At 41.6% G+C, this 15505-nt stretch overlaps 1 protein-coding gene across 3 annotated transcripts in view; it reads left to right on the forward strand.

Moving 5' to 3' along the window:
* PXDNL (peroxidasin like) overlaps positions 1 to 15505 on the forward strand; it is a 283093-nt gene that overhangs the window by 218557 nt on the left and 49031 nt on the right. For all 3 annotated transcript variants that reach the window (XR_014710245.1, XM_084619291.1, XM_084619292.1), the window contains one exon: positions 10039 to 11542. Coding sequence is in view for 2 of the 3 variants with exons in the window: in XM_084619291.1 (XP_084475417.1) it covers positions 10039 to 11542 (1504 nt within the window). In the remaining variant the exon portion in view is untranslated. The remainder of the gene's footprint in view (positions 1 to 10038; positions 11543 to 15505) is intronic.

Genomic DNA, 15505 nt, shown 5'->3' on the forward strand with positions numbered 1-15505 from the left:
CCGAATAAGCCCCAGTAGATATCTGCATTTCTTCCCTTCTGGAGCCTGTAACCAGTGATTCAGAGAATAACAGCCTTCTTATGGTTATTAGAAAACGCAACAAATCATTAGGGAGAGTGATTTCAAAGTCATGTATTTAGTCTCATGTAAGCCTTCACTACAAGCTAAATTAGATGGGTTCCCCATTTGAGTTGCAGAAAAAAAAAAGCCAGAACCAACATAATCCTTTTTGGAAATTCGGGCACTGTTGAAACTGAGCCAAGTGTCAGTTTGTCTCTCAGACAGTGTGTCCACTAGTCTATTGTCTACTCTCCTCTGACATTCCAACACACCATCTTAGAAATCCATTCCATAAACCCCATTTTGGGGTACAGATCATCATTCACCACTGAGCACCCCCACATTCATCTCTCACATAATATTTTGGGAGTTTTCAGAATGTCTGTGACACAATTAGAAAGAGATATTGGTGGTGGATATATAAACGTCATTTGTAGAACATTGGTTCAAATTGCACCTCAAGTTCATAGAGACCAAACACCATTAGAATCTGTCAGTTCTTCTCACTCACCTGGTGCTTTCAGTCCAGTTTCTGGTGGGTATATATTCACATCAAACAAACCACAGTTACAACTAGCACTAGGTGGCTCTCTTGTTTGCAGCCTCAGAGAATGGCTTAATGTGCATGATGATATCGGCTGGCTGGAGTGTCATTCTTAGATTCTACATTGGAACCCAGCCAATCTAACAGCCCAGATGTGGATGGTCAGGTCAGATATGTCAGTGAGGTGGTGAGGAGAAGTTTACATGGTCTATTCATCTGTTCTTTCATTTTAAGTGCCTTGTAGGTCTATGGTTTTTTATCCCTTTGAAATTGTTATATTTGTATGGTTGCACACACTCTTAAGCTTCCAGCTCCCCTGCGGTAGCCTGGCATGGGTGGAGACTCATGTCTCTCTCCCTTCTGCCTGGGGTATTTCCAGGCTTCACAGTTCCTTGCCTTCACTATGTTATTCCCAGCAGAGGCAAGCTGCCCAGGCATTCCTGCTTGCTTTCTCTTCAGAGATGGACATGAGGAATTGTCAACAGTTATAAGTTACCACACAGTTCTTTCTATGCAAGCCTATTTTATTCTTCTGATAAAAGCACTACAGAGACTACAAATAAAAACAATAGAAGAACCTACATGCATGCTAATGAGCATACCAGATATCATACCAACCAAAGGAGTCTTTCCAAACATCACCCAAAGGGTTTATTTTCTGGTGATAAATTCATTACAGTTTCAGCTCTGAACAAGCACCTTAAAACATGTTTAGTCCACACTTTATACAGTTATGGGGTCTTTGAGATGGACTTTTCAGAACCAAGTAATTAGTAGACAATGGGTTTTCCTCTCCAGGGCATAGCTTCAAAAGGATGGATTTGAAGTGGGTTATTTGCATTCCCCTTACTCCCAGTTGCTTCCTAGTATATCCTCTTCACAGATATTGTTCCAGAAAGCCTTTTGATAATAGGAATGCCAAAAACACACAAAGTTGCTTTCTGTGGTAAAAATGTGCAACATAATTACATGCCAGCATACTTCAGAGTGGAACTTGACCGCATTCTTACCTTACATGATCACCTTGAGAAGGTAACTGCAAAGTTAAAAATGAGAGCCAACATAATTTAGAAACTAGCAGGTACAACCTGAGGTGCACCAGCCTCAGAGATGCGAACATCTGCAATAGCACTTGTATTTTCAGTAGCTGAATATTGTTCACCCATATGGAGCAGATGTGGCCACACGTGACTTGTTGACACACAGCTGAATACAGTGATGTGGTGCATCACTGGAACCCTAAAGTTGACACCAACGCCATAGCTACATGTTCTGTTTAACTTTGCTCCCCCACTGATACGCCGAATTGCTGCAACACTCTGTGCACCTCAACGAATCCAGGAAAACAGATGTCTTCCTATCCACCAAGACCTTGACAGTGCCCCCGCCCCATCTCTTAAGTCTTGCAAGCCTTTCTGGGAACATCCACTTTGCCTAATGCAATCAGACTGTGATCAGAAGGAGGTTTGGAAAGCAGATTGGGCTAAACAAGACTTAAAAAATAAGCACCTTGTGCTGGATCCCATGCAGAAGGTTCCTGGGTTCAATCTTCCATAGTCATCTTGGTCAACTCTGAACCGAATCCAAACCAACCTTGGTAGATGTAGACATCTAATGCACAAATGGAAAATCAAGGACTCCCCAGCAAGTGAGTGTGGTTCCCTATGACAAACCATCAAACATATTACTACCTAATGCCCAATTTATGAATATGAAGGAGGCCTCACTGCAATAAATTCTGCTACTTCTGATGTAGCCATTTGATGCGATAAAGTTCAGGTGAAATTGTAGTTGCTTGTCTACACCAGCCATACGGAAGAAGAAGAAGAAGCGGAGAATTTAACTGAGTGACTTTGTTCCTGAGTTTCAGAGATCATGTGGAGGACCTCAAGGCTTCAGCAGGGGGTGTTGGGGCCTAAATTGGAGGACTTTGATGGCACAGCTGTATTCCCTGAAGTGTAACTGTCCATGTCTGTATCCTCACTGCTGCTTAATGCAAGATTACAAATTTATAATTCTCTGGCTCTTCCTTCAGTATCGTAATGAAAAGCACTGCAAGGTGGAACATTAAAAAAACCCCTCTATTGCTGTTCTTTAATATGGAGTTAATATACAATCATACCATTATTAAAACATAAGAATGGCCATGCAGGGTCACTCCAATGGTTCACCTAGCCCAGTATCCTTTCTTCTGACAGTGGCTGGAGCCAGATGCTTCAGAGCATGCATGCGGCCCGCCAGGGTAATCTGCTGGCGGGCCACGAAACAGTGTTTACATTGGCCGTCCATAGACACAGCCTCCCGCAGCTCCAAGTGGCTGCGGTTCACTGTTCCCAGCCAATGGGAGCTGCAGGAAGTGGCACGGGCCACAGGGACATGCTGGCTGCCGCTTCCCGCAGTTCCGGTTGGTCGGGAATGGCTAACTGCGGCCACTGGGAGCTGTGGGTGGCCGTGCCTATGGACGGTCAATATAAATACTGTTTTGCGGCCCATCAGCGGATTACCCTGATGGGCTGCATTCAGCCCACAGGCTGCATGTTGAGCACCACTGGTTCAGAGGGAATGAACAGAACAAAGCAATTATCAAGTGATCCAACCCCTGTCATCCAATCCCAGCTTCTGTCAGTCAGTGGCTCAGGGACCCCCAGAATTTGTGGTGGTGTCCCTGGCCATCTTGGCTAATAGCCATTGATGGACCTATTTTCCTAATTCTATTTTGAATCCATTTATACTTTGGGCCTTCACAACATCCCCTAGCAACAAGTTTCACAGGTTGACTCTGTGTTGTATGAAGAAGTATGTCCTTATGTTTGTTTTAAACATGCTGTCTATTATTACTATGTAATAAAATGTGAAATTAATTTAAAAATTAAAGGGATGATTGTCCCTTTGGCCCCTCACTGGGTAGGGGCTTACAGGGCTTCAGAGTGAGGAAGAGACAGGAATTCCTAATTCTGTTAATTCTATGGATCCAGGTGGGATGGAACACCTGAGATTGATGGAGCTTGGATCTATCAGATGTGGGCAGCTGGTCCTCTTTGTTGTTCCTCTGTCCCTCCTTTCACACTGGAAAGATACTTCTTTAAGAGCCTGCTGTCATTGATTCTGTGTATATGATTTATATATATGATATTATAACGCTATATGATATTGTTCTGGATGACGGGTGAACCGTACCTGTGATCAATCTGTGGGCACTTCTTGTCAGCGAAAGGCCTGAACCAGAGTCATAGAATTCAAGGTCAGAAGGGGCCACCAGATCATCTAGTCTCCTGTACATCACAGGCCACCAACACCGCCCAGCAACTGCAAACCCAACAACTGAAATTAGACCAAGGTATCACAGCCCTCAGGAGACTAAACTAGTGTATGTGACAGGCAGAGAATAGGAGGGACTGAGGTGTGTCTATGCATGAGACTCCTGCAGTGGCAGGGAGTTGGATAAATTATATAGACCCAGATGATCTAGGAAAGCAACCTGCACCTCATGCTGTAGAGAAAAGTGAAAAATCCCCAAGGTCACTACCAATCTGACATGGGAGAAAATTCCTTCCCAACCCCACATATGGCTATCAAATACATGCTGAGCATCTGAGAAATAACCAGCTAGCCAAGCACACGAGAAAGCGAATTCTCAGTACCACCCCAGAGTACTGGCTCACCTCATTGAGTGTCCTGTCTCCAGCTGTGGCTATCTTCGATGCATTTCTTTCAGATTTGCATCCCATGATTCACCGCACTTTTTACTGGACCACCTGGTTATAGCACCCCCTGTTTACCAACTCTATTACCTCTATGGGATCCAACTAGATTTGGCATCTGCTCTAGAATCTCCAGTGACAGACAACAAAGCTTGTTCAAATCACTCAGAATGATTTATTTGTTTATAGCATCCTCCTTCCCTCTGGAACTAGCCACACCCAATTCCACATCTGCAGAGGTAAGCTTCAAAGGAATTATTGTGTCCAATAGGCATTTTTCAGTAAGAAGAAATTCCAGCTTTTTCTCAGCGCTAATAACAAATATATTTACTATAAAACCAGTCTTTGCCTTGAGTTTGTTTTCATGTTACTTTTTAATCTTTAATATAAAAGATTCAGAGGGGTGACAACTTTGCATGTGCTGATGGAATCTGAACTTCTAGTTCAGAAATTATGCATCTTGTTCCTGTACACGTTTCAGAGTAACAGCCGTGTTAGTCTGTATTCACAAAAAGAAAAGGAGTACTTGTGGCACCTTAGAGACTAACCAATTTATTTGAGCATAAGCTTTCGTGAGCTACAGCTCACTTCATCGGATGCATACTGTGGAAAGTGTAGAAGATCTTTTTATATACACACAAAGCATGAAAAAATACCTCCTCCCACCCCACTCTCCTGCTGGTAATAACTTATCTAAAGTGACCCCCACCCCCCTCCTCAGACGTTCTTGTTAAACCCTGGATTTGTGCTGGAAATGGCCCACCTTGATTATCATACACATTGTAAGGAGAGTGATCACTTTAGATAAGCTATTACCAGCAGGAGAGTGGGGTGGGAGAAGGTATTTTTTCATGCTTTGTGTGTATATAAAAAGATCTTCTACACTTTCCACAGTATGCATCCGATGAAGTGAGCTGTAGCTCACGAAAGCTTATGCTCAAATAAATTGGTTAGTCTCTAAGGTGCCACAAGTACTCCTTTTCTTTTTCCTGTACAGGGTAGTTAATATTAAAATAATAATTTGTTTATTATGTTCTATTATTTTATTCCAGGTAATTTGCTCCAAAGCACCCTTCCTCTCATTTACCTTAGAGTTTATTCTTTACTGCTATTATGTTTTAAATTATAATTTAAATGCAATTCATCTACAGAGTTCATATAAGTAGACATGGATCTAAGTAATCACTATTGTTGTTTGAAAGAATTGGTCCTACTAGACCAATTGGTTGTGTTGTGTTGTATTGTATTGTAAACTATTGGTTGTATATTGTCATTCCATTATATCATAACTTGGAGTTAATCAGAGGCAAAGAAAGTTTGAGGTGTATTCCTTTCCAACCCAGCATGTGAGGCATTACCAGTTTCCCTACCTCTCACATGGCTAGTCCGGGGCAGGGATATAAATGGAAAAGGGAAGCTGTTGCACAGGTGGCTAACTCATAGACATTAAGGTCAAAACAGACAATCATGATTATCTAGTCTGATCTCCCAAAGTTGCAGGGCACAGAACCTCACCCACCTACTCTTACAATAGTGCCATAACCTCTGGCTGAGGTACTGAAGTAAATGTTGGGATTCCCTCAGAGACCTCTTTCCACTCAGTTTCCCAAGAACTCAGTTCGACTCCAGCTTCCGTCACTCAGGTATCTTTATTTGGCGTACGGCAGTGTTACACTGAGTTGATCAGATTCAAAGACAGGGGGAATAGATGCAGGGTACATCACAGCTTCAAAGTTACACAGAAACCCTCTCCTCTTACGATTAGAAACATATAATTTCATGCCTAAACTTGTTGTTGGACAGTTTATATCCATTTGTTCTTGTACCAACATTGGCCATTAACTTAAATAACTCCTCTCCCTCCCTCGTGCTTATCCCTCTGATATATTTATAGAAAGCAATCATATATCTCTTCAGCCTGCTTTTTGTTAGGCTAAACAAGCCAAGTTCCTTAAGTCTCCTCTCGTATGGTAGGTTTTACATTCCTCTAATCATCCTAGTAGCCCTTCTCTGCATCTGTTCCAGAATTCGTCTTTCTTTAACATGGGAAACCAGAATTGCACCCAGTATTCCATATCAGGTCTCACCAGTGCCTTGTATAATGGTAATAATACTTCCCTGTCTCTACTGGAAATACCTCACTGCATGCATCCTAAGATTTAATTAGCCTTTTCACAGCCATATCACATTAGCTGCTCATAGTCATCCTGTCATCAACCAATACACCCAGGTATTTCCCCTACTCTGTTGCTTCCAGCTGGTACATCCCCAACTTATAGCAGAATATAACTGACATACCTATGGTACAGTCCAGACTAATGAGTAGACATATCACCCTGTCCTCTAAGATGGGGTGTCAAGGTTCCTTCCCCACACTGAACTCTAGGGTACAGATATGGGGACCTGCATGAAAGACCTTTAAGCTTATTCTTACCAGCTTAGGTTAAAACTTCCCCAAGGTACAAACTTTGCCTTGTCCTTTAACTGTATGCTCCCACCACCAAGTGTTTTAAACAAAGAACAGGGAAAAAGCCCACTTGGAGACATCTTCCCCCAAAATATCCCCCCAATCCCTACACCCCCTTTCCTGGGGAAGGCTTGATAAGAATCCTCATCAATTTGTACAGGTGAACACAGACCCTTGGATCTTAAGAACAATGAAAAATCGACCAGGTTCTTAAAAGAATTTTAATTAAATAAAAGGTGAAAGAATCACCTCTGTAAAATCAGGATGATAAATACCTTACAGGGTAATCAGATTTGAAACATACAGAATCTCTCTAAGCAAAACCTTAAATTACAAAAAAGACACAAAACCAGGAATATACATTCCATCCAGCACAGCTTATTTTACCAGCCATTAAACAAAAGGAAATCTAACGCATTTCTAGCTAGATTACTTACTAACTTAACAGGAGTTGTAAGGCTGCATTCCTGATATGTTCCCGGCAAAATCATCACACAGACAGACAAACCCTTTGTTCCACCCCCTCCTCCCCCCAGCTTTGAAAGTATCTTGTTCCCTCATTGGTCCCCCTTAGATTTCATTGGTCATTTTGGGTCAGGTGCCAGCGAGGTAATCCTAGCTTCTTAACTCTTTACTGGTGAAATGGTTTTGCCTCTGGCCAGGAGGGATTTTATAGCACTGTAGACAGAAAGGTGGTTACCCTTCCCTTTATATTTATGACATGGGGTTCCTTTTCCATTGCTTTACAGCTGTAGCCTCCAGTTTGGACTTCTCACAAACAGCCTCCAGCTATGTCTCTGTGTGTGTTGCAGCCCACCAGTAACACCTTGGCTCTCACCAGCCTTGGTTATACTGCAAGGTGACCAGAACACACTGTCAGTCTTAGATTTCCCCCCAGAAATATGTCCTGTACTGCCCTCTCCAGGACAATACAAGTATGTTAAGTCCATTATTTATTTAAGATAATACTATGCCATCTTACTAGTTCTTCAGACATTTCAATTTAAACACACCGGATTAGATAAAACAATAAAGCAAGATTATTAACTACAGAGGGATAGATTTTAAGTGAATACAAGTAATGAGGAATAAAAGTCAGAAATTGTTACAAGAAAAATAAAGAGAAAACACAACTAATGCCTACCTTACTAAACTATGTTAAAGTCAAAGTGAAGTTTTTCTCTCCACATGCTTTCAACAGTCTTACTGGCTAAACTTCTTAGGCCAGGATCCCTTCTTCTGTTTAATGGCTGCTCCTTTGTCCCATTTTGTGCAGTGAATCGATGGACAGAAAGGGAGGAAGAGGGGGTGCGTTGGGGTGTCTTTTTACAGTTTGTTGCCTGTTTTGAGAAGCATTTCCAGCTGGGAGAAAGGCAACAGGCAGTCTGTGTGGAAGGCAACTCCATGCTGTTTCTTTGCTAAGATGTAGATTTTGTTTGCCCTTGTCCCCTTTCCTGCCAAAGAATGGCCACTTAGCAAGTAATGGCCTATCAGCTTCACATATAACACTGCTGTATGCATTTTGCCATGATATTACTGGTCAACAAACTGAGTTTTTAAATATCTCACAAGGCATACTTTATACAAAGATTATTGCAATAGTGTTCAGGATGTGGACACGAGTACATTCCGTCACAACTACCTAAGTACATGACCTTGCACTTTGCACTATTAAATTTCATCCCATTTCTATTACTCCAGTTTTCAAGGTCATCCAAATCTTATATGATATTCTGGTCCTCCTTTGTATTGGCAATGTTTCCCAACTCTGTGTCATCCACAAATTTTATTAGCATACTCCCGTTTTTGTGCTAAGCTTATTAATTAAAATGTTAAATAAGATTGGTCACAAGACCAATCTCTGAGAAACTCCACTAGGAACCTCCCTCCACACTGACAGTACACCTTTCAGTATGACCTGCTGTAGTCTCCCCTTTACCCAGTTTCTTAGTAACATACATTTTATAATGGAGTTTATTACAAGAGAAATTTATTGTGGGCAGAGTGTGGCACTGATGTACAGTGAGTTACAATGGAAATGTGTGGAAGAGCTTTAGAGGACTCTTTTCACTAGTGAAAATATTATAAATTACTGAAAGAACATTCTGATTTCTGCAGGGTATTTTTGTGTGGTTTATGGAACTGGATAAATTAGCTATGGAGAGGATATAAAAACCTTTTACCAGTAGTCTATCCCATGCCAATCCTAGATTCATTCCTACAGTATACTTTCCAGTGCTTTATTAATTTATTCAGTTCAGTTTTAAATTACTGAAATGATGGATCATTCACCACCTTCAGTGGAGTGTCTTCTATAGGTTAATATATTTTTCTGTTTAAAGGCGATTTTCCAATGTTCAGCCTGTTTTTCCTTTGTCCAGTTTCCTCCTATCAGTTTATTCTCATCCCCTGGTGCATTCTTTCTCTTTAATGTTTCTATCCGCCAAATACTTGTAGACAGTTCTAATATCTCCCTTAGCCTTTGTTTGGCCAAGCTATTATGTTTCTTTTTATCTTTCTTCATAAATCAATCCCTTCAGCCCTTTAAATATTGTCAGTTGTTCTTCTCTGAATTTTCTCCAGTTTATCTAAAACTTTCTGTCATTCAGGTTCAAGAACTAAATGCAGTATTCTCGGTCTGGTTTCATCAGCGATTATTACCTCCCTAGTCCATGACACAATGTCTCTGCTTTAAAAACAGAAACAAAATATTTTTTTTTGCTCTCATATTGCATTGCTAGCTGAAATTTAATTTGCACTATCACTCTTAGTCCTCTTTCAGCATTACTGCCTTCCAGATATCTGCCTCCCCTTGATAAGGCTTCTCTCCCTCCTCCCTCATCTTCCAGCTATATTAGCTTGCGTTTTCCATCTTAAATATTGGTTGGTTGTTACCTGCCCATATTTCAGACCTATTTTATATAGTTTTAGCATTTCTGTATATTATTTTTTAGCCCTCTCTGGTATTCACATCACGCCGCATTTTAGCTGTTGTTGCTATCACTTCAGTGTTTCCTCCACAACCCATTCCTGCCCCCTGTTTAAATCAATAGGAGATTTGCCATTAACTTCTCCAGCAGCAGGAGCAGACCCACAGTCTATCAGAAATTCAGTAAGGCCTATATCATGACAAACACTTTATGATAGAGAGACTTCTATCCAGGTATAAACACCATTAATTAATATTGAACTTAAGAATCTTATATGGATTCTTACACTTCTCTTTTATATGAGATCAATTAATTTCTTCAAATGTTGTGTTTCAGAATTTCGCTACAATGACCTGGTTTCCCCACACTACCTCAGTCTGATTGCCAATCTCTCTGGATGTACAGCTCACAGGCGTTTCCCAAACTGCTCTGACATCTGTTTCCATCAAAAGTACAGAAGCTACGATGGAACATGCAACAACCTACAGCACCCAATGTGGGGTGCCTCTTTGATTGCTTTCGAACGGATCCTTAAACCTGTGTACGAAAATGGCTTTAACTTACCCAGGAGTGTCAGTCATGACTCTTTGTATAATGGCTATCCTCTTCCACTACCAAGGCTTATTTCAATAGAAATGATTGGTACAGAGACCATAACTCCTGATGATAGGTACACTCATATGCTTATGCAGTGGGGCCAGCTTTTAGACCATGACTTGGATCAGACAGTGCCTGCACTGAGTATGTCTCGTTTTTCTGATGGACAGTCTTGTAGCTCAGTGTGTACTAATGATCCACCTTGCTTCCCCATCATTATTCCTCAGAATGATCCCCGAGTGAACAATTCTAAGTGTATGTTCTTTGTTCGCTCAAGCCCAGTTTGCGGTAGTGGGATGACTTCTTTAATAATGAATTCAGTCTATGCAAGGGAGCAGATAAACCATCTAACATCATATATCGATGCTTCTAATGTTTATGCAAGCTCTGACAGGGAGTCAGAAGAGTTAAGGGATAATACAAATCAACATGGTCTCCTCAAGGAAGGCCTGCTTGTCCCATCTTCTGGAAAGCACTTATTACCATTTGCCACAGGTCCCCCAACTGAATGCACGAGAGATGAAAATGAAAGCTCCTTACCTTGCTTCCTTGCAGGAGATCATCGAGCGAATGAGCAGCTGGGCCTCACAGCCATGCACACTTTGTGGTTCCGTGAACATAACCGCATAGCAAGGGCACTGTTGAAAATGAACCCACACTGGGATGGAGATACTATTTACAATGAAGCCAGAAAGATTGTTGGTGCACAGATGCAACATATTACCTATAGCCACTGGCTACCCAAGATCCTTGGTGACCATGGCATGAAGATGATGGGTGACTACAAAGGCTATAACCCCAATGTCAATGCCGGGATTATTAATGCCTTTGCAACTGCAGCTTTTAGGTTTGGCCACACATTGATCAATCCGATTCTTTATCGTTTGAATGAGACCTTTGGAGAAATCTCACAAGGGCACCTTTCACTTCACAAAGCTTTCTTTTCACCATTCCGGATAATCCAGGAAGGTGGCATTGATCCACTTCTGCGTGGTCTTTTTGGTGTTGCTGGTAAAATGCGAGTACCTTCTCAGCTTTTGAACCTGGAGCTGACCGAGAGGCTTTTCTCCATGGCACACTCAGTGGCTCTGGATCTGGCAGCTACGAATATCCAGAGGGGGCGTGACCATGGGATTCCTCCGTATGTTGACTATAGGGTTTTCTGTAATTTAACCTCAGTTGAGACGTTTGAGGATCTTCACAATGAGATTAAAGAGCCAAAGATTAGAGAAAAGCTGAAAAAGTGAGTATTAGTGAAAATACTCTTATTGTGTGTGATACATGGCAGTTAATACTATATCTTAATGTCTCATCAGAGGCCATGGCAAGTCTGTTTGTTTTTAAATGGTTTTAAAATTGCTTAACTGCAAACTCCCTCTTAAAATGTTAGTCACACACCTCTCTCCCTCTCCATGCAATTTTTTCTTGTTTTTCAAACAAGATGATTGTGATCTCTCTTCTTCCAGATCTCAATCTCCCTTCCTCTATCTTCCCTCAGCCTTTCTCAGACCTTTTCCTTCTTCTTCCAAATAACTGGCACTGACCTCTTTTTGCCTGCTCTCCTCAAGTGCTCCACCTACCTCTTTGATCCTATTCCTCTCCCATCTGAACTCTTACCCCCACTTTTAATCTCTCCTCTTCTCTTCTAATTAACTTGTCATTCTCCTCTGGCTTCTTTCCGTCAACATACAAGCATGATAAGGTTTCCCCATCCTCAGTCCTATTTCTCTCTCCAGCTATTCTCCCTTCCTTCCTTCTTTCCTTTCCTCTCCAAACACACTGGATGAGCCATTTATAGCTCTTTACCTGAGTTTCTTTCCATCATCTCCATCCAGGATCCCCTGCCCCCAGTCTGGCTTCCACCCTTTCCACTCCACCAAAACTGCTCACACAAGATTTCTAACAAGCCTTTCTTGACCAAATCTACAGACCTCTACTCCATCCTTATCCTCCTTAATTTTTTAGCTGTGTTTAACAGTGTTGATCATATCCTCTTCTTCAGCAACTTATCCTTTCTTGCTTTTTTTATAGTCTTCTACTGGTTATCCTTCTCTCATCACTCTTCCAGCGTCTTTTAGGTGGCTTCTCCTCTATTCTCCCTTTTACTGTGGAGTCTGGCAGAGCTCTGTTTTTGGCTCCTTCTTCTGATTTGTATGCCTTTTCTCTGGGTGATCTCATCTGCTCACATACTCCCAGCTACTGTCTGTACATTGAAGATGACCAGAGCTACCTCTCTACTCTTTATCTGACACTCCTCACTTAGTCCTGCATCTCACATGGTTTAATCTCGCATCTACTTCTGATGTATTGCCATCAACTTAAATTTAATATGTGCAAAACAAAACTCCTTATCTGTCCTCTGAAATCTTCTCCGTTTCCCCCACTTACTGTCAAACACAACATTCTTTTGTTTCTTTCTTGATGCCTGGCTTATCTGCTTCTCCAAAAACTGTTTCTGGGCTGATTCCATGCTGAACTCTTTACATGAGTGTCAAGGTTCCTCCCCCACTCTGAACTCTAGGGTACAGATGTGGGGACCTGCATGAAAAACCTCCTAAGCTTATCTTTACCAGCTTAGGTCAAAACTTCCCCAAGGTACAAAATATTACCCCTTGGACAGGCCGCTACCACCACCAAACTAATACTGGTTACTGGGGAAGAGCTGTTTGGACGCGTCCTTCCCCCCAAAATACTTCCCAAAACCTTGCACCCCACTTCCTGGACAAGGTTTGGTAAAAAGCCTCACCAATTTGTCTAGGTGACTACAGACCCAGACCCTTGGATCTTAAGAACAATGAACAATCCTCCCAACACTTGCACCCCCCCCTTCCTGGGAAATGTTGGATAAAAAGCCTCACCAATTTGCATAGGTGACCACAAACCCAAACCCTTGGATCTGAGAACAATGAAAAAGCATTCAGTGTTTTACAAGAAGACTTTTAATAAAAAATAGAAGTAAATAGAAATAAAGAAATCCCCCCTGTAAAATCAGGATGGTATATATCTTACAGGGTAATTAGATTCAAAAACATAGAGAACCCCTCTAGGCAAAACCTTAAGTTACAAAAAAGATACACAGACAGAAATAGTTATTCTATTCAGCACAATTCTTTTCTCAGCCATTTAAAGAAATCATAATCTAACACATACCTAGCTAGATTACTTACTAAAAGTTCTAAGACTCCATTCCTGTTCTGTCCCCGGCCAAGACGACTACAGACAGACACACAAACCCTTTGTTTCTCTCCCTCCTCCCAGCTTTTGAAAGTATCTTGTCTCCTCATTGGTCATTTTGGTCAGGTGCCAGCGAGGTTACCTTTAGCTTCTTAACCCTTTACAGGTGAGAGGAGCTTTCCCCTGGCCAGGAGGGATTTCAAAGGGGTTTACCCTTCCCTTTATATTTATGACAATGAGGAATCCCCTTCCTAAACTAGGTCACAAGGACATTGATCTGATCACTGTAATTACTCCTCAGGACCCACAGTTGTTGTGAGGCCTAGTTAACAAAAGAGTGTGCAGAGATATTAATTTGTGGTGATCTTGAAATGGAACAGATTTCCACCAAATAGTACATTAGCCCTCAATGAGTTATAATATTATCTCACTGATGAGATGCCCCCGTCTTTCCTCCTGCAGTCTCCTCCATACTGTTGTTTCCCCCCAACCCAGTGATGTTATGTACAATATTAGCTTGAAAGTACTTTTGTTTAGCCAAGCAACCAGAAAGCTTGTTCGTTGTGTGGTATAAATAATAATAATTTGAATGGCAAATGGTAGATTCATAGATTCCTAGATACTAAGGTCAGAAGGGACCATTATGATCATCTAGTCTGACCTCCTGCACAACACAGGCCATAGAATTTCACCCACCCACTCCTGCGAAAAACCTCTCACCTATGTCTGAGCTATTGAAGTCCTCTAATCGTGGTTTAAAGACTTCAAGGAGCAGAGAATCCTCCAGCAAGTGACCCGTGCCCCATGCTACAGAGGAAGGCGAAAAACCTCCAGGGCCTCTTCCAATCTGCCCTGGAGGAAAATTCTGTCCCGACCCCAAATATGGCAATCAGCTAAACCCTGAGCATATGGGCAAGATTCACCAGGCAGATACTACAGAAAATTCTTTCCTGGGTAACTCAGATCCCACCCATCTAATATCCCTTACTAAAGATCTATTGCAGAATGAGTGCAGTAGAAAGCATTTCCCCATGTTAATGTGGTTCTAGTCTCTCTAATGTGCCTCAACCCTAACTTGGAGGGACCATAATTAAAAGTGAAATGATAGGCATAAAAATGACCTATTTGCTTCTCTGTTGGACTCCCAACAATGCTGATAATTAGTGCCATCATGACTAACACTATTGGGTTTTTCTGATGCAAACACCTGTGCATTTGGAAGTGGACTGTGATGATGAACTCATTCCATGTAGGCTAACAAACAGTAGTCAGATAGTAATGATTTTCTGTCATCCCTGACCTAAGCTGGATTCAAACTCTTGACCTAAGGTGACTGGTGCTCTGTCCTTTTGCTTATGTTTATGGAGAAATATAGGGATTTGATTTTTTTATGAAGGCTCTGAGCATTTCCAAGAAAATATATGTAACCCTTCTTACTAGAATAAAGTCTCACTAGCTGTACATGGCTTGCAGAGGTGTTTAACATATATAACACATTATAGAGACAATATAGTATGGCAATTTTTTTAAACTTATGTTTTCTTTCACTAGCCTGTAAATATGATGAAATAAGGAAATAGTAATTGTTTATACTGAACTCTAGAGAGCTTGACAAAATAAATAGCAACTCAGCCTTCCCTTTGTGTTGTTAAAAGCATGGGGGAGGTCAATGACATGACTAGTTAGCTTCTCATTCTCTAAGAGTATGTCTGCACTGGAGCTGAGGTGTAATTTCTAGCTTGGACAGATGTACTCATGCTAGTTCTGACTGAGCTAGTGGACTAAAAATAGCAGCATAGCTAGCTCCCCTTAATACAGTCCCATCTGAAACACTAGTAGTAGTGTGTATTCAGGACATCTAACCTGTCCCACAACCTGTACACTGATAGCTACACTGCTATTATTAGCAAGCTAGCTTGATCAGTACTAGTGCAGGTATGTCTCCTCAAGCTGGATATTACACCTCTAGCTCTGGTGTAGTGTGATGGGTTGTACGAGGTCCACGCTGGTGAACTGATGGTCTTCAAAGAGA

This window comes from Lepidochelys olivacea (genome assembly GCF_965140295.1).
Source record: "Lepidochelys olivacea isolate rLepOli2 genome assembly, chromosome: 2".
Taxonomy (NCBI): Eukaryota; Metazoa; Chordata; order Testudines; family Cheloniidae; genus Lepidochelys; species Lepidochelys olivacea.